Source organism: Artemia franciscana, chromosome 21, assembly GCF_032884065.1.
Source record: "Artemia franciscana chromosome 21, ASM3288406v1, whole genome shotgun sequence".
Taxonomy (NCBI): Eukaryota; Metazoa; Arthropoda; class Branchiopoda; order Anostraca; family Artemiidae; genus Artemia; species Artemia franciscana.
In genome coordinates, this window is record NC_088883.1 from 31099725 (window position 1) to 31124456 (window position 24732).

Consider the following 24732-nt stretch of genomic DNA (forward strand, 5'->3'; position numbering starts at 1 on the left):
AACGACGACTGTTACCCGTTCACCCACTGTAATCAAAACGTGAGAAGAAAGAAGATTCACCTTCACATCCATGATTATCTCGCAACTCCCCTGGAGTCGGGGAGTCTTAGAATTTCCGGCAGATTTCGGAGAACTTAAATTTCATTCTGGGATATTCTCGGGAATTTCAGATGTAGTGGAAGCACAGCTTATAATATCTATTGAATTTGCCTCATATATCCACAGCTAAAGATGAGTCAAAACATGACCCGTAGCATGTACGGCAATCAGACTGTCCCTAGACTTTGGAATATTTTAAAATTATTTAAGAATCAGTACTATTTCCATAGAAGGGGGAGATGAGGAGTATAGCTACCACTGTAACTCGATTTTGTTTTGAAACTGAGGATGGTAAAGAATGACCGGTGTTACCCAACCTTTTCAAATAGTTTTAAAAAAAAGATTTACCTTCATATGCATGGTTGTCATGCAACTCCCTTGGGGTCAATGGCTGTAATGGAGGTTCTTGGTCATTCACTCTTCCTTCAAGGACGCTGAGTATACACTGATAAATACAAACGTACTGCTGCTCTGTTTGAACCATATATCCTCTTTCTAATCGCATTTCATACACCACTCCATAGATATCTAAATAGTCATGGACTCGAATGTGTTGAAGGCCACGGTCTAAGGCAATGAGAGTGCCGGATCGGCCAACACCAGCGCTACAATTCAAGATTGGATTATACAAAACATCTGATTAACATCTTTTTTTTTCTATACTATGAAAAAACATACTTTATCCTATGCTATACTTTATTCTTCTTCTATACTTTGATCGGATGTTTTGATACTTTATTTTATTTTTCTTTATACTTTCTTTAATTTTTCTTTATTCTTCTTCTATTCTTTATTCTATACTATATATTTGATCTCGGTTCATCAGACACATCATGAGTACCTAATAAGGCGCTTATAGTCCTTTGCCCGACTTCATATAATTAATTACTGTAACGAGAGGTAAAGTTACAAAAGAAGCTAAGTAAAATTCATCGGTGGGCCGTCACAGCTGTAGTCACTTGCCTAGTTAGATGGAGACTGCGGGTGGCAAATTTTGTGTTACAAGCTAAAGAGAGACTTCCTCAGGGGAGTGAGTAAATATACTTATAGAAGGCACTTACTAACCTCTCGCATATTAAATCTTATATATGCAAAACACAATTTTGATCACGTAATACGAATTATAAAAATAGTTTCGACTTTAGGATCCAACCCCCTTTAGGTGAAGAAGTATATGTGAATAGCCTTTAGAGCATAAAATAAACACTATACAAATTCAATTTTATCAGTAGAGCCACCCTTTCCATCAAAATGAGCTGAATTATGCCTGAAATAAGACCTAGATATCCCTCCAGACTTGACAAAAATTATATATATATAATATATATAATATATATAATTATATATACATATATATATATATATATATATATATATATATATATATATATATATATATTATATATATATATATATATATATATATATATATATATATATATATATATATATATATATATATATATATATATATATATATATTCTTTAACAAAAATTTGCAGCCATCCCTCTCTTTTTAGACTTAAATCTTATATTTCTTCTTAAATATCAATACCGAGGGGCCTGACATATTAAATTGCAATAGTCAAAAAATTATGAAAATCCTACGAATTTGCACTCATAATTTTTAAACTAAGAAAAAAACGTACTGGACAAAATTTTTTGTCAGATTTTTCCCACGCAATGCAAAAGACTTCCTTTTTTTTCATTTTTCATAAACAACAGGAAAACTGTCTTTTAAATAGACCTTTTTTTAAGTATTCTATTTTCTATCGTGCGATTATATCAAACTCAGGTGTGACTTGAAATTACTATACACTCTTTACATTATTTAGGAATTCAAAAGTTCGCCAAAAACTCAGGTGAAAAAAAAAAAAAAAAAAAAAAAAAACAACAACAGGAAAAGGAAAAGGAAAACGCGGAAAAAAAACATACTAGACAAACAATAGCAAACCACATCCGATAACGATAACGTAAATGGTATAGCTATAATCTGACAAAAATAAAAACAACAAGAGGCGGAAGAGAGTATTTCCACAATTTTTCTATGGCTAATTTCATTCCCAGAGGAATTGAAGACAAAATACCACGATAAGGACAAAAATACTTCATTATTTAGCCCAGGAGAGCCACTGGGAGGGATCTCAGTACTTCATATGAAGTAGGGGATAAACATCATATTTATTTCCTAAAGGCTATCATAAGTTCTGAGAGAGCAGAATCAGTGGTATAATTACGTCAAAATCCTGGGAAGGAGGAAAAGTTGGAACCAATTATCCTAAATCAAGTGAAAATGACAATGAAAACAGATAAATGAGCCATATAGTACCATAAAGGTAAAGATACCCTAAAGAAAACTGAACCATTTCTGTAAAGCTTGAATTATGCAGGCCTATTATAGTTTTGACAAGATTTTTGAAAAATAGCAAATTACGCACCTGAGCAGAATTTGTTTCATGCGTCAATAAATTTTTCTGTATCTTTCTTTTATAGCTGTTTATTAATACTTTTTACCATTTTGATACAACTTTTCTGTTTACTGTTAATTTCTGGCCCAAGATGAAGTGACAAAGAAGAAATATAAAGAATGTGCTTACACTGTTAAGGTTGGCATAGGGGCTGTTCCTATGCTTTAAACCCAAATTAGCACGATTACTCGAGCACCCATACTGAAGGATACAGGTAGACAATTCTCTAATGGGCTGGGAAGCAGTCATAAGGAACGATTCAGAGGATGTTCATGAGGGGGAGAGGGAAAGTGGAGCTTCGAACAGATTCGGGAGGAGAAAGAGCAAGTACAACAGTGTTAGCATCGGGCGACATAGTGCCACGATGAATTGTCAAAAGTAGCGGTAGAGTATTATTCAGATGCTAGTAATAGTTGCATTAGCTATGACGTAATTAGTTTTCTCATAACAATTGTCATATCAAAACTTTGTAAAGATGCAACCAACTACCTGTAAGTAACCCAATTGTTTTTGAAATACCAACAGACAGGTAAGTAGCAGTTAAAAGAAAATGTCAAAAAGATAACTACTAAAAAATTGTTATGAGACGTAACTAGTATTCTCATAACAATTGTCATATCAAAAACTTTAAAAAATGCAAGCAGCTACCTGTAAGTAACCCAATTTTTTTTTGAAATACCAACAGACAGATAAGTAGCAGTTAAAAGAAAATGTCAAAAAGATAACTACTAAAAAATTGTTATGAGACGTAACTAGTATTCTCATAACAATTGTCATATCAAAAACTTTAAAAAATGCAACCAGCTACCTGTAAGTAACCCAATTTTTTTTTGAAATACCAACAGACAGATAAGTAGCAGTTAAAAGAAAATGTCAAAAAGATAACTACTAAAAAATTGTTATGAGACGTAACTAGTATTCTCATAACAATTGTCATATCAAAAACTTTAAAAAATGCAACCAGCTACCAGTAAGTAACCCAATTTTTTTTTGAAATACCAACAGACAGATAAGTAGCAGTTAAAAGAAAATGTCAAAAAGATAACTACTAAAAAATTGTTATGAGACGTAACTAGTATTCTCATAACAATTGTCATATCAAAAACTTTAAAAAATGCAACCAGCTACCTGTAAGTAACCCAATTTTTTTTTGAAATACCAACAGACAGATAAGTAGCAGTTAAAAGAAAATGTCAAAAAGATAACTACTAAAAAATTGTTATGAGACGTAACTAGTATTCTCATAACAATTGTCATATCAAAAACTTTAAAAAATGCAAGCAGCTACCTGTAAGTAACCCAATTTTTTTTTGAAATACCAACAGACAGATAAGTAGCAGTTAAAAGAAAATGTCAAAAAGATAACTACTAAAAAATTGTTATGAGACGTAACTAGTATTCTCATAACAATTGTCATATCAAAAACTTTAAAAAATGCAACCAGCTACCTGTAAGTAACCCAATTTTTTTTTGAAATACCAACAGACAGATAAGTAGCAGTTAAAAGAAAATGTCAAAAAGATAACTACTAAAAAATTGTTATGAGACGTAACTAGTATTCTCATAACAATTGTCATATCAAAAACTTTAAAAAATGCAACCAGCTACCTGTAAGTAACCCAATTTTTTTTTGAAATACCAACAGACAGATAAGTAGCAGTTAAAAGAAAATGTCAAAAAGATAACTACTAAAAAATTGTTATGAGACGTAACTAGTATTCTCATAACAATTGTCATATCAAAAACTTTAAAAAATGCAACCAGCTACCTGTAAGTAACCCAATTTTTTTTTGAAATACCAACAGACAGATAAGTAGCAGTTAAAAGAAAATGTCAAAAAGATAACTACTAAAAAATTGTTATGAGACGTAACTAGTATTCTCATAACAATTGTCATATCAAAAACTTTAAAAAATGCAAGCAGCTACCTGTAAGTAACCCAATTTTTTTTTGAAATACCAACAGACAGATAAGTAGCAGTTAAAAGAAAATGTCAAAAAGATAACTACTAAAAAATTGTTATGAGACGTAACTAGTATTCTCATAACAATTGTCATATCAAAAACTTTAAAAAATGCAACCAGCTACCTGTAAGTAACCCAATTGTTTTTTGAAATACCAACAGACAGATAAGTAGCAGTTAAAAGAAAATGTCAAAAAGATAACTACTAAAAAATTGTTATGAGACGTAACTAGTATTCTCATAACAATTGTCATATCAAAAACTTTAAAAAATGCAACCAGCTACCAGTAAGTAAACCCATTTTTTTTTTGAAATACCAACAGACAGATAAGTAGCAGTTAAAAGAAAATGTCAAAAAGATAACTACTAAAAAATTGTTATGAGACGTAACTAGTATTCTCATAACAATTGTCATATCAAAAACTTTAAAAAATGCAACCAGCTACCTATAAGTAACCCAATTTTTTTTTGAAATACCAACAGACAGATAAGTAGCAGTTAAAAGAAAATGTCAAAAAGATAACTACTAAAAAATTGTTATGAGACGTAACTAGTATTCTCATAACAATTGTCATATCAAAAACTTTAAAAAATGCAACCAGCTACCAGTAAGTAACCCAATTTTTTTTTAAATACCAACAGACAGATAAGTAGCAGTTATGAACATCAACAAAGAAGATGTTAAAAAGATAACTACTAAAAATTGTTGAGACGTAACTAGTTTTCTCATAACAATTGTCATATTAAAAATTTTAACCAGCTGCCTGAAACTTGCCAATTTTCTTTGAAATACTAACAGACAGATAAGTAGGAGTTATGAACATTAACAAAAAAAAAATGTTAAAAAAGATAACTATTAAAAAATATTAAGCGCAGTATCAACAGACACAGTCATATTACATGAATTAGCAAATCTAAACATTTTTTTTTGGAGGGGGGATCAGATCCAATCAGACAAAAATTTTCTTTACAGATTTATGTTGTATTCTTTTTTTTTTAAAGTCCGTTCCTGTTTGATGCTAAGCAAGTAGTAAACAAGAGAGTTTGTTGTTTTTACATTCTTACTTGAGAACCATGACAAACAAAGAGGAAGGGAAATTGACGAGAAAGGAAAATCAAGTAAGTACCAAAGCAAAAAAAAAACAAAAAACACTCTCTCCTACTATCTGTCTTGGCTTTTTCTACAATTAGCCATGGCTTGATGCCCACAACTACTTGATTTTAATTCATTAAAATCATTGATTTAAAATCAAGTAGTTATGGGCATCCAGGCATGGCTAATTGTAGAAAAGGCCAAGACAGATAGTCCGAGTGAGTAAGAGGCAAATAAGCCCTTATTAGGATTGTATAAAAATGATGTCAGTTCATATGTTGATAGATAAGTCTATCTATTATCAGTTCATGCGTCATTCCTAGGGAAGAACTTAAGGTAGATAGTCATGGAACTAAGGAATGAAAGAATTTAAAAAAAAAATTAAAATCTAGTAGTTGTGGACATCAAGCCATGGCTAATTGTAGGAAAAGTCAAGACAGATACTCCGAGTGAGTGAGAGGCAAATATGGCATAAGCCCTTATTAGGATTGTATAAAAATGATGTGAGTTCATTTGTTGATAGATAAGTTTACCTATCATCCGTCCATGCGTCATTTCTAGGGCAGAAACTAAGGTAGTTAATCATAGAACTAAGGGATGAAAGAATTGGATTGATTTTGGGTTGATACGTGACGGAGAATGTCCACTGGACTTGTATGCAAAATCTGGTACTGAATTTGCTTGGACTCACAGGCGAACAAGTGAAACCTAATTGAATTAAAATCAAGTAGTTGTGGGCATCAAGCCATGGCTAATTGTAGAAAAAGACAAGAGAGATAGTCCGAGTGAGTGAGAGGCAAATCTGGCATAACCCCTTATTAGGATTGTATAAAAATGATGTCAGTTCATTTGTTGATTGTTATTGGAGTATTGTAAATCCCTTGTTAAAATATATACAAATATTTTTGCATTTCCGCAGAATCAACATACTGGACTTTTCAAAGATATTTGATTATTAAAGCAATGCTGATTTATTTTTGTCCAAAATTAAGGCTTTAATATAACTCCCTTTTATTATGGCACAGGGTATCTACTAAGTGACATATAGCGATCGCAAATTCTGTCGGTCTGGCTGTAAGTCTGTCTGTTCTGGTTTTGCTACTTTAGGCACTTCCAGGTAAGCTAGGACGATGATATTTGACAGGCGCATCAGGAACCAGACAAAATTAAATTAGAAATTGTCGTTTCCCTGATTCGACCATCTGGGGGAGGAGTGGGGGGACGGTTAAATTGGAAAAATTAGAAAAAAGGAGGTATTTTTAACTTACGAAGGGGTGATCCCGATCTTAATGAAATTTGATGTTTGGAAGGATATCGTGTCTAACAGCACTCATTTTAAATCCCGACCGGATCAGGTGACATTGGGGGGAGTTGGGATGGCGAAATCTAAAATCTTGGAAAACGCTTTGAGAGGAGGGATCGGGATGAAACTTGGTGGAAAAAATAAGCACAAGTCCTAGATAAGTGATTGACATAAGCGGAACGGATCCGTTCTCTTTGGGGGAGTTGGGGGGCAGGGTTGATTCTGAAAAATTAGAAAAAATGAGGTATTTTTAACTTATGAAGGAGTGATCAGATCTTATTGAAATTTGCTGTTTCGAAGAATGTCATGTCTCAGAGCTCTTATTTTAAATCCCGACCCAATCCGGTGACATTGGGGGGATCCTAAAATCTTGGAAACCGCTTAGAGCGGAGGGATCGGGATGAAACTTGGTGGGAAAAATAATCACAAGTTCTAGATACGTGATTGACATAACCGGAATAAATCCGCTCTCTTTGGGGGAGTTGGGGAGGGGGAGAGTTGATGCTGAAAAATTAGATGAGGTATTTGCAACTTGCGAAGGAGTGATCGGCTCTTAATAAAATTTGATGTTTGGAAGGATATCGTGTCTCAGAGCTCTTGTTTCAAATCCCGACCAGATCCGGTGACATTGCGAGGAGTTAGGGGGGGGGCACCTAAAATCTTGGAAAACGCTTAGAGTGGAGGGATCGGGATGAAACTTGGTGGGAAAATAAACACAAGTCCTAGATACGTGAGTGACATAACCGGAATGAATCCGCTCTCTTTGGAGGAGTTGGGGGGGGAGGAGGAGGGCTAATTCTAAAAAATTAAAAAAAGAGGTATTTTTAACTTACGAAGAAGTGATCGGATCGTAATGAAATTTCATATTTAGAAGAACCTCGTAACTCATATCTCTCATTTTAAATCCCGACCGGACGACCGGATCCAGTGTCATTGGGGGGGGGAGGGGCGGAAATCTTGGAAAATGCTTACAGCGGAGAGATCAGGATGAAACTTGGCGGGAAGAATAAGCACACGTACAAGATAAGTGACTGAAATAACCGGACCGGATCCATTCTCTTTGGTGGAGTTGGGGAGGGGGGAGTAATTCGGAAAAATTAGAAAAAATTAGGTATTTATAACTTCCGAACGGGTGATCAGATCCTAATTAAATTTGAAATTTAGAAGGATATTGCGCTTTAGAACTCTCATTTTAAACACCGACCAGATCCAGCGATATTGGGGGGAGTTGGAGGGGGAAAACGGAAATCTTGGAAACCAGAAATCTTCAAAAACGTTTAAGAGTGGAGAGATCGGGATGAAACCTGATGGGAAGAATAAGCACAAGTTATAGATATGTGATTGACATAATTGGGACGGATCCGTTCTCTTTGGGGGAGCTGGGGGTTGTTAATTTGGAAAAATCAGAAAAATTGAGGTATTTTTAACTTAAGAACGGGTGACCAGACCTTAATGAAATTTGATATTTAGAAGGAACCCATGTCTCAGAGCTCTTATTTCAAGTCCCGATCAGATCTGTTGACATTGGGGGGAGTTGGCGGGAAAAACCGGAAATCTTGGAAAACGCTTATACATTTTGTAGATTCGTTGTTGACGTAACCGGACTGGATCCGCTCTCTTTGGGGGGGGGGGTTAGGGGCTGGGGTTCAGTGCTTTGGCGAGTTTAGTGCTTCTAGACGTGCTAGGACGATGAAAATTGGTAAGTGTGTCAGGCAGCTGCACAAATTGACTTGATAAAGTCGTTTTCCCCGATTCGACCATCTGGGGAAATGAAGGGAGAGGAAAAATTAAAAAATTGAGGTATGTATAACTTACGAGTGGGTGATCGGATCTTATTGAATTTTGATATTTAGAAGGACCTCGTGACTCAGAGCTCTTATTTTAAATCCCGACCGGCATTAAGCCTCCAATTTTCCTTTTAAAGCAATCTACTGATTCTTAGAATTTTGCTAGAGCTCATACCATATGAGCTCTTGGCTCTTCCGACCTCGTCACAAGTGCCATATGAGCTCTTAGCTCTTGTTGGCCAAGGTGTCATATCCAAAATGTTGAACTTATTTTAACTTTTCTGAAGTCTAAAATGAACTCAATGAACTACCGGGAAGACCTAACTAAAAAATGTATATCCACAAGAGGTAAATTCACCTCCTTGGCGAACCGGTGTTGACGTGAGCCAATCAGCCCAATGGAACCCCAAAATAAAAGTTACAATATTCCAATTAGGACTCAACAGAAACCACACAGGTTTAAAAAAAGCCTAATTTATATTTTTCTAATGCTGCTGTGAAACACCAAACTATCAATCATACTTTAGGTTTTTTGGTTCCTCTTAAACTTATGTGAAAAAGTTAGATTTATCACTCATCAGTTTCAAATAGTCTTTGGTTCTGGGAGCAAAAAAGGCAGCCAGGAAAGAATATTAAATTATAGAAGTAGGACCTGGGCAGCTTTAGTAGGTCAAACATGCATAATTAGATGAGTGTAATAGGAAGGAAGAGTTAGATGGAAGAGGAGAGATAGACAAAGACAGGGGTGTGTGGGAAAACAGAATGACACACCCTAGTTGTTTATAAGTTGGGCTGTACCTTAAAAGAAATTAAACAATCTCTGTATATGGAAATTAATTAGGAGAACTAAGAAAAGACAAAGTTGGCACCCTTATTGGTAATATCCTTTTAGGACACATTTTAGGGTCAATAGTATTTAGGACTTGGTGCTGTGAGTTAAAGCAGAGGCCAGACAACTATTAAAAATAACGACATAATAAAGCTGCATAAAAATAAAGATAATTAATTTAAATAATAACATTTAAAATTCTTTCATTTAAAACTTCTTTCTAATATTGGATTAACCCTGAATGTTGATAAATGCGAGTACCTGGCATTCAATGTAAAATCATCAGCTACAATTTTTGCACTGCCATGTGGATTGAGTATTATTAAGCGGCTTGGTATCCGCTTTGCATATATATATTTATTATATATTATATAATATAATATATATATAATATATATATATATATATATATATAATATAATATTATATATTATATTATATAATAATATATTATATATTTGCAGTACGCTCTCTGGGCTCCGTGTAAGAGCTCTTGTCGACATTAAACAAAAGCTTCAGATAAGCTACGGGAAAGTCGTTACTAGTCGTGGTCATTATTCACGTCGAGTACTCGCCCGTCTTTATAGTACATTTTGTGACCACTCCGGTTTATTTATGTCTGGTATTTATCCTCTGCTCCAGATGTAGCAACTAAAATCAGTTCGAGTGATCTACTTTCGGTACCTAAAGTACCTACTTTATTTTCCTCGTTCTTACCGTAATCATGCCATTGTAAGTAAATACGGTGCTACGGATATTATTTAGTCATTCGACAGATTAAATACTGCTTTAGCTTATAATTATAATTATTTATTAATTATTATAATTAATATAATTAATAATATTATTATAATTAATATTAATTATAATAATATAATTATTATAATTTATTAATTATTAATTTTTTTTAATTTTATTAATTAATTTTATTAATTATTACTAATTAATTATTTATATAATTTATTTAATTATTATTATTATTTATTTTTATTATAATTATTTATTATATATTATAATTATTTAGCTTATAATGCTGTATTTTCTCTAGGTTGTTTCCACCAGTTAATTAGATTGTTTTGCCGTTAGTGATTGTGCATTATATTTGTGTCTATTGAAAATTCTTTATTTCTTTTTTCCTAGCACTCCGCTTATATTTTGTTTTTGTTTTTTGTAGCGGGTTAAAAATAAATTATTATTATTATAACGGGAAAAATAAAAATAGTGAAAAGTCTAACCAACTAGTAAAATGGTAAAAAAATAAACAGTAAAATTAGTAAAATAAGAAATTAATACCCCCCCAAAAAAAAACAAACACAGGAAACACAGACAGGAAGAAGATAAGCATTACCTGCAATGTACAACAATCGGCTTAGATTCAGGGCCAACCCTGTCTCGGAATGCTCTCACAAAACGAACTAATGTTGTTGGGGGCTCTGGAACCCCAAAGTCTGGCCAAGTTGTAAAGTGGAAGTGCCGTATCACTCGACTTACGTCCCCCTGCGAATGAAATCATCATTTCAAAAATCGAATATCATTTCAAAAATGAAAAGGGAAATCTACAATAAAAATTTTATACGCTCCTCAAAAATGATGCTTCTTTGAATGACAGCTTTTTCATGAAACTAAAAAATTCCTTGGACACTAAACTGCTGACAGTTGGAGGGGGCAAGGGGGAAGTTGGAGGGGGATTCGGATACGAGATATACATTCATTAAAAAAGAAAACAAACACTATTCGCCATTCGCCTGCCAAGAAAGGCAATAAGCTTAGAAGGGCAAGCGAGGTTATGACCCTCAGCTAGTTAAAACCACATTCTCATCGTGCAACTCAACACACAAGAAACACAACTGATGAAGGAAGAAAGGAAATAGAGACAGATGAAAAAAAAAAAAAAAAAAAAAAAAAAAAAAAACTGCTGACAGTTGGAGGGGGCAAGGAAGACTCGGATACGAGATATACATTCATTAAAAAAGAAAACAAACACTATTCGCCATTCGCCTGCCAAGAAAGGCAATAAGCTTAGAAGGGCAAGCGAGGTTATTACCCTCAGCTAGTTAAAACCACATTCTCATCGTGCAACTCAACACACAAGAAACACAACTGATGAAGGAAGAAAGGAAAAAGAGAAAGATGAAAAGAAAAGAAAAAGAAAAGAAAAGAAAAAAAACTGCTGACAGTTGGAGGGGGCAAGGAAGACTCGGATACGAGATATAAATTCATTAAAAAAGAAAACAAACACTATTCGCCATTCGCCTGCCAAGAAAGGCAATAAGCTTAGAAGGGCAAGCGAGGTTATTACCCTCAGCTAGTTAAAACCACATTCTCATCGTGCTACTCAACACACAAGAAACACAACTGATGAAGGAAGAAAGAAAAAATAGACAGATGAAAAGAAAAGAAGAAGAGGAAACAAAAATTAACAGCAAAAAAAAACAAAAAAAAAAACAGGGAAATGCCTTGAACAGAATGACAGCCTAGTGCGGGCTTCATATCAAAATCACTCATGAGCTAAAAGAAACTTTCTTTGCCCGTGACTTGAAGGTCGGAAGACTAGGCGCATTTTTCACATACTCGGGCAATATACTCCAAACATGGGAACTTTTTTCTTTAAATTTTTTTTTGTATTTAATCACAGAAATAAAATCATAGAAATCATGAACAAAGTATTATAGAAGAAAAAAAATCTATGCAAAAGATAAAGGTAAAAAGATAAGATAAAAGATAAATGCAAAAGATAAAAGATGCAAAAGATAAAGCATTTTTGAAAAATCTTCACTAACCCCTGGTTCCCACTGCCGCATGATTTCGCGCAAAATCCTGCGACATGCGACAAATGACACAAATCGTGCGACAAACGACGCAAAACCATCCGTTTTGCTGCAATGTCGGATACGTTGAATAATTTCAACTCATACGACAAATCGCATGCGTTGTTCTGATTAAAAAGAATAAATAAATAAATCATAACCATAAGTCATGGAGCGGATTGAAAAGCTAATTTTGGCTGTTTGTTGCTTTTGGTTTCTTTATGCAAAATTCGTCCGAATTACTACCGTCTCCGTCAATCGGTTCTACAGCAGCATTTACTACAAAAGTCTGCGTTGCTTTGTGAACCTCCATCCGATTCTGTCGTACGTCTGTTCCGCCAGAAAAAAATCGTGTCGGGATTGACGCAGCAGTGGGAACCAGGGGTAAACGTTTAAAGTCTGCGAGGGTGTAATTCTACCCTCTTATCGGTGGTGGTCTTTAGAAAACTGGATAGAAACTTAATTTGCGATTGAATTAACTCCTCCCCAACTTTTTAAGACCATCTGTTCTATTTAATGGTCCCTGGAAAAAAGACATGGAAGATGTATTTTACTGTACTAAGTCAACACTTTTGTATTTACTATAATTTGCAATAATTCAACTTGAATAAGTAATACTGTTATTTGTAATAATTTGAATGTTTTTTTTATGTTGTTTTAAGAAATTGTAATACACAATATTTACATGAAGAATTTACTTATTTTTGCATATAAAAGTGCCAAATCTCTATTCAAATCATTTAGTAAATATTTTAAGCTTTTAGCATTTAGCCCTGCAATGGATTACGGCCCTTGGAAAGGCAAGAGCATCATTGATTAAGCCTTTCCGCTGAAAGAAAAAAGACAAAAGACAAAAAAAAGAATAGGGGACAGGTCACGCTTTACATACTCAGTGTCATTGTATTTTTATTTATTTATTTCTTTAATTTGATGGAAAGGCAGTTATTCTATTTTTTTTCTCATTTACGTGTTAATTCATCTATATATATATAAAAAAATTATTTGGGACACTTGTAGTTTTTGTGGACAAAATTTTTTTTTATTGTTGTTCGGTGAGAAGTTTTTTTTTATCTCATTGATGGAATAAATTAGTACCAAACTATTAAGGAAACAAAAAAGAACATGGTTATTCTAATTGTATAATATTAGCTCCCTGTTTTCCCGTTCCTCATTGTTCTGTATCTTGAGCTACCCCTAAAATTACTGCATTTACGTACACGGGTGGATCCTTAGCAAAATCTTGGGAATGACCAATGTGACAAGGGCTCCAATGAGCGAAATCTGGGGGGGGGGGGGCAATTTGACAAAGGTGCCAATAACTGACCAAATTGGTAAGTTTATTCTTAAAAAAGAGTAAAAAAATAAACAAAGAGAGAGCCAAGAAAAATCTTGGAGGGGCGGGGGCTCACTGATACAGGATACCGGTTCAAAGTTTCTTCTACGTCGGTGCATCTTTCATTGGCGGCGCTCCGCCTATAAATAAGCGAGGCCTTGGGATCTATGTATCAATCGTCATGTAAAGTAGTAACCTTCTTCAATGAGCGTGAATAGATATGATGACGCTTTGAATCAATTTAAACAGAACGGGTTTATTCTTGGAAGCCAAGCTCGTGACACACTTACGGGGGATGACGAATGCATCGATAATTTTTCGTTGAATTGTCGCCCAAGTAATTATGTGAATCCAAATAATCTTTATGAATATTTAAAACCTGCGAGTGCAGAAAGAGCGATCGTTTTCTGGAGTTGTCAGAGTCTAAGAACGACATATTTTTCTTTATGTGAGATTTTAAGTTTGCTAGATAAGAAGCCGTGCGTTGTAGGCCCATGTGAGATATTTTTTTTCTAGAAAGTCACTGCCCTGGGATTTTTCTTTTCCGGGATATGTTTGAGAGCGAAGAGAACGGAAAACCATGGAGCGGGGTGGTCTATGCCTTTTGATTAATGAAGGCACCCAAAATTGGGTTAGTGATGACATTTCCTCTGGCTCGAAGGTAGGATCGAAACCCTTTTCATTGAAATAAAAAATAGAGGAGAAAAAAAATTGATTTTGGGATTCATTTACAAAAATCCGTCATGTGATATTAGTTTTTTTATTGATGAATTTGAATTATTATTAGATAAAATTAACAGAGAAAATAAAATAAATTTATGATGGAGATTTTAATATAGATTTACTAAAAAGAGTGAATAGCTCAGATTGTGTTAATATGATGGTGTCAAATGATAGTTTTCCTCTTGTAACAATTCTAACTCGGATTTCGCATCTTTCGGCGTCCTTAATTGATAACTTTTTTGTTAATGGGGGATTACTTGAAAGATCCCAAGCAGATGCGATTGTGTCCAACGGGTCGGATCACCTTCTTTTAATAAGTAAATAAAGCTGAATCAGTTCGTTTTACCGTGAAATGAAAAATAAAAACCGAAAGAGTTTTGCGAATATGTTGGATGAAACAAATTTTTCACGTGTAATATAGCAAAGTGTCCAAATACAGCATATGACCTCCTCACTGAGATAGTGATGAATGTAATGAATGAAACATGTCTCTTGCGAAGAATAAACCCTAATAGAAATTCTCCTAGAAAACCATGGATAACAAAAGCTATTCTAGTTTCAATTAAGCAGAAAAACCAACTTTCCGGATTCAGTTTCGAAATGAAGTCTTTAAATCTGATCGTATAAAGAGGGCGAAATTGTATGAAGAGCTTCAGGCACGGCGTGCCACTGGTGAAGGTGATTTAGTCATAAGAGATAATGAAATTGTTTCAAAAACTTGGACATGATCTAAACGACTCTCAAAGACATGTAAATAGTGTCAATAGCCTTGTGTCTCTTAATATTGAAATAAGTTCTACTGATGAATCAAGCGGAACATTTTACGGTGCGAGATCAACAAATTCCGAACAGAGTGTTTTCATCAGTGACAGTTCCAATAATGGCAGTACTGAATCTGAAGTATCTGATGACCCAAATAATGACACACATAGCCAGAATAAAAAAAAAAAAACATTGGATAAACAATGGTCTAAAAGATGTCTTTATCATTTTGTCATCATTTTGACATTGAACTGTATTGTGTCATGTGACACGACAGTTCCAATAATGACAGCATTGAATCTGAAGTATCTGATGACCCAAATAATGACACACATAGCCAGAACAAAAGAAAAAACATTGGACAAACAATGGTCTAAAAGATGTCTTTATCATTTTGTCATCATTTTGACATTGAACTGTATTGTGTTATGTGACACGACAGTTCCAATAATGACAGCATTGAATCTGAAGTATCTAATGACCCAAATAATCACAGAAGTAGCCAGAAAAAAAAAAAAAAAAACATTGGACAATCAATGGTCTCAAAAGATGTCTTTATCACTTTGTCCTCACTTTGACATTGAACTGTATTGTATCATGTGACACGACAGTTCCAATAATGACAGCATTGAATCTAAAGTATCTAATGACCCAAATAATCACAGAAGTAGCCATAATAAAAAAAAAAAACATTGGACAATCAATGGTATAAAAGATGTCTTTATCATTTTGTCATCATTTTGACATTGAACTGTATTGTGTCATGTGACACGACAGTTCCAATAATGACAGCATTGAATCTGAAGTATCTGATGACCCAAATAATGACACACATAGCCAGAATAAAAAAAAACATTGGACAAACAATGGTCTAAAAGATGTCTTTATCATTTTGTCATCATTTTGACATTGAACTGTATTGTGTCATGTGACACGACAGTTCCAATAATGACAGCATTGAATCTGAAGTATCTGATGACCCAAATAATGACACACATAGCCAGAATAAAAGAAAAAACATTGGACAAACAATGGTCTAAAAGATGTCTTTATCATTTTGTCATCATTTTGACATTGAACTGTATTGTGTTATGTGACACGACAGTTCCAATAATGACAGCATTGAATCTGAAGTATCTAATGACCCAAATAATGACAGAAGTAGCCAGAATAAAAAAAAAAAAAACATTGGACAATCAATGGTCTCAAAAGATGTCTTTATCACTTTGTCCTCACTTTGACATTGAACTGTATTGTATCATGTGACACGACAGTTCCAATAATGACAGCATTGAATCTAAAGTATCTAATGACCCAAATAATGACACACATAGCCAGAATAAAAGCAAAAAGCTTTGGACAAGCAATGATCTAAAAGATGTCTTTAGTAATATAGATTGTTTAACTAAATTCCATGAAATAAAATATACACCCTCGACAGAAAAAGTAGACGTTTATGCTTTTTGCGAGATAGAACCTAAGTGGACTAAGACCCCCCTTGGAGACATTCAGATTCTTGATTATGCTTTGGTCGCCAACTTATCAAATGTAGGAGGAAGAGGAATAGCAGTATAGACGAAGCTCTCTTAAGGTAGGAGACATTGATATTAATTCAAACTATGAGCCATATGGAGAAAAAGTGTGGATTTCAGTTCTCTTACCTTTTGGGCCCTTTTATATAGGTTACAGGTACAGAAGTCCCAGATCCCCTAGCCTCGAGCTATCCCTTCTTGCTGTCAGTACATAAATTGACAATAAAATGATGCATCAAGTCCATATGAATATTGTTTATGACTTCAGTGGGTGATATTCAGTGGGTCAATGGGTCTTGATTCTCAGGCGACAGTCCAATTGAACCATTTTGGAATGTCTGTTTAACCACTTTCTGTATCAGGCAGTTAACCTCCCTACTGGATATAGTTGTAAATTGTAAAGGAAACCGAAAACCATCCCATATATTACAAAAGAACACGTAACCAACTGCAAAACTAATCCCAAGAAATTCTGGAGGTACACATCATCTGGTAACCCTGGTAGGCATTATGTTACACAACTTCAACTGGATGGCAGTAAGATCTGTGACCCAAGGGAGATTGCCAACACATTAAATAAGCAGCTCATCTCGGTATTCACTGTCCCCGATAATGCTCCAACTGCAGATCCCCCAGGTATGGTAAATTAAATGGCACGGCGCCCGTTAATATGCCAAATCTGATGTAGAAACCCGATTGAAGAAGATTAATCCAATAAATCTACAGGATCAGATGGAGTACCCCCCCCCCCAGCTATTACACCAGACGTATGCATCGTTATCGCATCCTCTCACTCTACTTTTCTAAAAGCACTTAGTATTAAATATATTCCGCAAGATTGGAAGGATGCTTACATCACGCCTGTACACAATAAGGGCAATAGAAATGAAGCTAACAATTATCGACCCATTATTCCGCTTTGAAACATATTCCGCTGTTTCAAGTGGGTCACAAATAAATTATTATTCTTATTAGTCTTACCTCAGCAATTGGGAAACTACTCAAAGGTGTCAATTCAGCCATGGTAGTTCATTTAAATACCAATAATCTACTTTCACCTGTTCAACATAGATTTTGTCCCAATCGACCAGTTGACACTAACCTCATCGACACATACGAACATGCCTAAAACTTATGGATGAGGGATCTCCTGTTGATATATTATTACTGGATCTAACTCTAAACTCTATGCAATGGGCATCCGTGATGATGTTGTCAACTGAATAATGCAATTTCCTACAAATAGAAAGCAGGTGGAAAGGTTAATTGGAGACAACGGATCGACCTTCTTCTCGGAATCAGCAGACATATAAAGTGGAGTACCCCAAGGAACAGTTTTGGGCCAACTTTTTTCAATATTTTCATCAACGAAGCGCTTTCAATCATAGAGAATAAAATTTTATTGTATGCAGATGATTCCGATATAATTGATCCTGTTGGCTGATCTTCAAAATGTCCTAGTCATCCAGGCCAATCTTAATGCATTGTCAAAGTGGGCAAAATCCTGGCGCCTTGAATTGAATATCCAGAAATGCAGAGTCAATCATTTTGGAGTAAATAACCCTTTGTGCCAGTATTTTACGGAATCCGGCTCTGGGTTTACCAAAAAGAATATTCTGCTGTAGATCTCCAGCTGTGCTAATCACTAAGTACATGTACATGTGCTATCACTAAGCTCTTAAAGGGCGTGATCAGACCGAAATAGGAATTTGGGATATGTCTTCGTAATCCAGTAAAAAATGAGAGTGATATATCAATTTTACAATCAGTGCAGCAAAGTGCAACTAACTGCATAAAGGGATTTCAACATCGTACATATCCTACCCGATTACATAAGCTCAAACTACCATCTCTCACATATAGACCTAGGCGAAGAGATGTAATAATGACATACAAGTTAGTACGTGACCGGAGCGTGATCCCCAGCCTGTTTCAGATAGTCAGTGCACCTAGCGCTAGAGGTCACTCCTTGAAGCTTTATCGAAAACGTGCTAACACCAGGCTACAAAACAAATAATATTCCAAACACGTAGTCAGCCTATGGAACTCCCTTAGCCAGAATGCTATTATGTCGCCCAGTGTGGCAGCCCTCAAGTTTGCAGTTGACAAAGACTGGTGCAACAAACCTTGGCTCAAAATATGGGATGCACCTAACGAGTTGAATTATCATTATTAGTGACCGGCGTTCACAGGAGTTGTCTTTATCCCTGGCAAGTGTGATTTAAGGTAATTTAAGGTAAATCTTATATTCCCCAAGGGCACAACTTGTAACCTTCGCCCTGAGGGTTGTAGGAGGGGGGGGGGTCATCCTGAAATAAACAATTTCTGGACATTTCAACTATGTTGAACAAAATGGCTAATTTTGACTGAATGTGTTTGGAGAAATGGTGGGCGCTAGAGGGCGCTTAGTTGCCCTCTGTAACAATCCAAGTGATTGGAATCACTTTCGACTATTAATAAGGGCACACGCCTTTTCAATTTCCAATCGAATAAGCTCTTTTCAAATTTTCTACGATAACTTCTTCGATACGAAGCGCCCTCGTCTAAAACCGAAAAAAAAACCATTGTACCCACATCGCTATTTATTTAGGCAGCGCTATTGCGCTGCCTATGATAAGTTTATTCATTATAAAAAGTAATATTAATAAAAAAAATATTTTGTAGTACTGTTCGAAATGAATTACGCCTTTCCTTCCTCTTCAAGAGGGAAAAGGGTAATAAATACAAAATAATAGACAGAGAAACAAATCTTACCCTAGACATCCTGAATTCACTGATAGTCCAATCAGGGAAGTGGGATTCATTAAGGATTACAACCTGTATATCTCCATATAAAACAGGCTCCATGTCGTAAGGCCAATACCTAAAAAATTATGTTTTTTCACATACAACAAATATTTGCAAAAATGAATCTTTATAAAGATGAAACAAAGATGTATTTTAAATTTACTACAATTCAGGGCTAGCCATCTTTATATTAAATAAGTAAGATTAGCCTTTTTCTCATTCCTCCTCTGTATATATATATATATATATATATATATATATATATATATATATATATATATATATATATATATATATATATATATATAAAATAGGATAATTATTCTTGTGGCTCTCGTACATTAAAATTTTATTATATTCGTCTCTTACATTAACTAATTTTGAAATTCCACGACTTAAAAAAATAAATATTAGTAAAGATAAAGAAAATCATACGTTACAGGGTAAAAAACAAAAAAACAAACAAAAAAACATATCCATCAGCTGGGTATATTAACTTCATTCTATTTTGCTAATTACGTCAAAATTATAAGGGTCGGGGTGGGAAGTGGGGGTTTCGAAACTAATTTTCCCAAGTCAAGTGAAAATTAGAATGAAAAATGAGCCATAAAGTATCGTTAAAGCAATTGTACACTAAAGAAAACTGATCCTGGGGTGGGGGTGAGGATTATTGAAACTTGTGAATCCATTTGTATGAATTTTTGAATTATGTAGACCCATCTTAGTTTTGATAACTTATTTGAAGACGCTAAATTTCATTTGGGGGGGGGGGTAAACTTGGGTCTGAAGGGGGATAGTTGCCACGTTTTTTTACAAACTTATTATACACAAAGGTTTGTTTCCTTGTCTGCAGCAAATATGTGTCAGAAGAGTTACATGGCCAATAAATTAGGGGTAGCAAAAAAGTGATGCAAACTCTCTTTTCTATTTTTTCATTTATTGTAGTTAAAAAAAATAGTTTTTAGGGCTATCAATTTGTAAGAGCATTGTAACATCAAGGGCTAAAGCAGATAGTAAATTCAGCTAAAGACTGCAAGTCACATGAGAGGAGGGGTAGAATATACCTGTATATTCTAGCTAGGGGCGAATCTACAGAATTTTTATTGGGGGGGGGGGGCAATAGGGGTCCATATCCAGATAGTCCAGGGCATGGGATATATAATATCTTTTCTCCACATTATTAGGGGGGAGCAACTGCCTACCCCCAAAACGACACCCCTGATTCTAGCCTTAGAGCAGAGTAAATTCCTTCTATCTCTCCTAACATGCACAAATAAATTTAACATCTTAAGCTAAACTCCGAATCCGGGAAAAAAAGGGATTATGCATGTCTTTGTGGGGGTTCTAAGGTTCTGTAATTTTTTTCTCTGTTTAATTGAAATAAATTGATTGATTCTCATGTCAAACCCAGGATAACAAAACTTTATAACATCTATAAAACAAATCTTTGGATATGGCAAATAATGACAGTAAGAGGCAGTAAGAGGAAGGGAAAAGGGGATAGTACGCACCTTTATAGTCAGTATTTCAACAGAAATCAGCAACTGCTCTAGATTCGATCGTATAGTTCAGAACAGATTTTCTAGATAAAAGGGAATCAACCAAGTTACCTTATTACTATTTTTTTGCTATAACTTTCTCATTTTTTTTTCTATAACTTTTATGGTTCTCTCTGTCCATTTTTGTCTAGATAAAAGGCAATATCAAAATTTCCACAAATATACTTTGTTAATTTTCTTCTTCTTCTATGACAAGATTCATAGAGTCAGCTGCTAAAAGCTAAGAGGGACCTGATGTACCACTTGTCAACTATACCCAGGGTCGCCTACCCATTTTGCACTAGTACAAAAGACTAACCTGTCACATTTTTCTCTGCCCTTTTCAACACATCTTGTAAGCATCACGATAGCCCTGGTCCCTGACTCCCAGCACATCCTCCAAAAATCATCACGAGTAGAGTGAAGGGGACCTTGGGTTACGATAAATTCCCTTTTGGAGTTGAAACCCTGAAAATATCTCAAGTCAGGATTCATTTTAAATTGCGAAAAACATCCAAATAAAAAAAAAAATTCGGTTGTTTCAAACTATGAACCTTTTAGAGCAGTACCACATTTTCGTCAGTGTTTCCAGATTGAACCGTGAATATACATAGTAAAACTAATTTTTTTAACTTGACAAAGTATTCTGTCCCCAAAGAATATTTGTCTTCAATGGAAAACTAGTCCTTCGTAAGCTCTTTGGTGCCATATGTTTTTAGCTTTTTACTGATTTTTCTATCACATTTTTTTTTCTAATTTTTCAATATATCCTAATTCAATAAATATTATTTAATGTGCCGATAAATTTAATATGCGAAAATTTCTCCTTAATCAACTTAAACAATTAGGTTTCACTTACACTGTCCTTTGTAGAATCTTACTATAGAAAGAATGTACATTTTTCTGAAGGTTTAAATAGCCAGATGTCAAGACGGATGAGAGAAAAGAAGATGCAGTTGTCATGGATGACAACCCTTTATAAAAAAAAAGCCTTGCTGCTAGTTTACTATGGCTAGAAATACAAATCAATATACTTTCAGACACTGCAGCAACAACCTATAATGAGTAAGAACTTATTCCCGGTAAATTGAGTTTCAGTCATGTCTGTTCCTGTTACTGCTAATAACTTACTGCAGCACCAAGCCAACTGAGTCCAACACAGTTACGCATGCTCCTCATCCACCCCCATCTATTCAAAACCCCCCTCTTCATAACCTCACAGGAAGTTCCCATTTCCCTTAAATCTTTCCTTACGACATCTTCCCATCCCAACCGAGAACGACTTGTTGTTCGTTTGGCCGACAAGGTCAATCAGCTATGTATGGTAAAAAAAAACGTAAAAAAGAACTTGTTCGTCGATGCATTAAGCCCTCCAAATGTCAGGAAGACCTATTGGCACATAATTCCCAACAATAAGCAGCTTCACGAATGAAACAAGTCTGAGATTTTTAGACAAAGAAAAAAGAAGCAGAAGAAGGGCAATGATAAGGAGAGAAAATGGTTGATATTTATGCCCAAAGTTGACGGTCCATCTTTAACACCAAAAAAAAGAAAAAAAAATGAAGACGAGAAATCACAACACTGAAAATATAAAAATTTGCAACCAAGAACATAATATAGGAATTAATTCATTTAATGAAAAACTAATTAGGTAATTGAAAGAAAATAACAACCTAAGTTTACAATTCAGCCACCTTTTGAAAATGAAAGATTCCAAACTATTCCATTTTTCTTCATTGTAAAAACTTAGGTTTTTCTTATCTGTTTTAATCGGCCGAATTGGCACTAGAAGCAAAAATTTCCAATGCAATTAAATAATTGATCAACTAATTCATTAAGAGCTAACAAATTAAAAGGAATTAATTAAAAATTTGCAATTGAGAAACCTTCCGAAAATATAAAATTAATCATTATTCCATCTTTCTCGATTTAAAAATCTTAGATTCTCCTTATCCGTTAAAATAAGCTAATTTGTATTTCAAACCAAAAATACCAACGTAAATAATTAAAAAATGTATTGATTAATTAATTAAACTAATTAGTTGGAAAGTAACTAATAAAACGAATTAATTAGCAAAAAAGATTTTTTAAAGTTTACGATTGAAACAACTTTTGAAAATAAAATATTTTCACTTTGTTTATTTTAATATCTTACGATTTTCTTATCCGTCATAACAGGGCAATTTGTATTAAAAATTACCTTGAAAAAACTATCCACAGATCCTAAAATGGTCCAACTTTATTGTCTTTTAAATTATTTAACGTTAATTCAAGATTTCTCAGAAAATATCATATGCAAGAATGCTCGATAATGTAACTTCGATAAGGTAATGGTATTAAGATGAAACTTTCAGGGAGTTTCTGAGGACATTTTAAATAAAACCAAAACACATATAGCACATATGTGCACCAAAGCAAAAACACATGGTTGTGACAATGCATATAAACAATGTCTCAGGAACGGCTTAGAGTTTTAAGTTGAACTTTCAGGGCATGTTAAGGGGGATGCTGAACCAACCAAAGGCACTATGTGCATACTGCTACTGCTGCTCCTTCTACTACTGCAACCATTACTGTTACTACTGCTACTGAGTTAAATTCAAGATTTTTCAGAAAAGTTCATGGGCAAGAATGTTCGATAAGGTAATGGTTATAGGTTAAAGGTATTAAGATGAAACTTTCAGGAAATTTTTGGGGAGATTTTGAATAAAACCAAAACACATATTGTCCGTGCAGGTTGTGACAATGCATATAAACAATGTCTTAGGAACGGCTTAGAGTTTTAAGTTGAAACTTTCAGGGCATGTTAAGAGGAATGCCGAACTAACCAAAGTGACTATGTGCATACTGCTACTGCTGCTACTACTGCTACTGCAACTATTTCTACTATTACTGCTACTGAGTTAATTTCGAGATTTTGCAGAAAAGTGCCCGTGTAAGAATGCTTGATAGTGTAACATCAATGAAGAAGTGGTTAGAGGAATAACCATATAGGTTATAGGAAAACTATGAAATTGGTATTAGTTGAAACAAATAAGAAAAAAAGAGAATCCATTCACCCCATGATTTACCACGCCTAGTTCAAAGAGAATGGAAAATTTAACATGGGCAGACTTGATAACATGATACGCTTACAGTGAAGCCTATGGTGGCTTAATAAAGTAGAAAATTTCAAAGAAATCTCATATTTGACATGGTTAATCTACAATAGGATTGACGCTAGAATTCCTCTGTTAGTATTTTGTCAGCGTTTAATGAACTTTTTTATTTTCACGAACTGATTTAAGTAAAAATCTAGTTCACACGACTTAGACCTAAGTTAATTTCGAAAAATCCTGCCAAGTTAAGCAGGTTAGTTGACATTAATTTGCTAGGTCTACTGGTGATAGAACTGTGATTTTTTTTACCTTCCACTGCACTTTAAGTTCTAGGAAAGACAAATATGACGAAGTTTTGGGTCAAACAAAGTCGTTAATTATGAGAAGGCGTTGGATATTTTCTTTTCGACATGAGCACCAGTTTCCTCTCGCATAATTTTCCTATATATCTTAGCTCAGTTTAGAATGATGGAACATGTCTATAATCAGTTTAGACTCTAACAAATCCAAGCTGAAAAATCTTTCAGTCAATCTTAGCTTGACATAAAGTTAAATACAACATCTTTTGGATTGTCATATCGAATCTTGACACTTTAGAATAAACTGACAA

At 34.4% G+C, this 24732-nt stretch overlaps 1 protein-coding gene across 1 annotated transcript in view; it reads right to left on the reverse strand.

Annotated features, from left to right (window-relative positions):
* The window catches only part of LOC136040878 (tyrosine-protein phosphatase 10D-like), a gene marked incomplete in the record, with an annotated part of 219901 nt that overhangs the window by 15948 nt on the left and 179221 nt on the right, over positions 1-24732 (reverse strand). Inside the window, 4 exon segments of the mRNA XM_065725278.1 lie at positions 448-704; positions 10891-11039; positions 19454-19562; positions 21344-21492. Coding sequence (XP_065581350.1) covers positions 448-704; positions 10891-11039; positions 19454-19562; positions 21344-21492 — 664 coding nt within the window.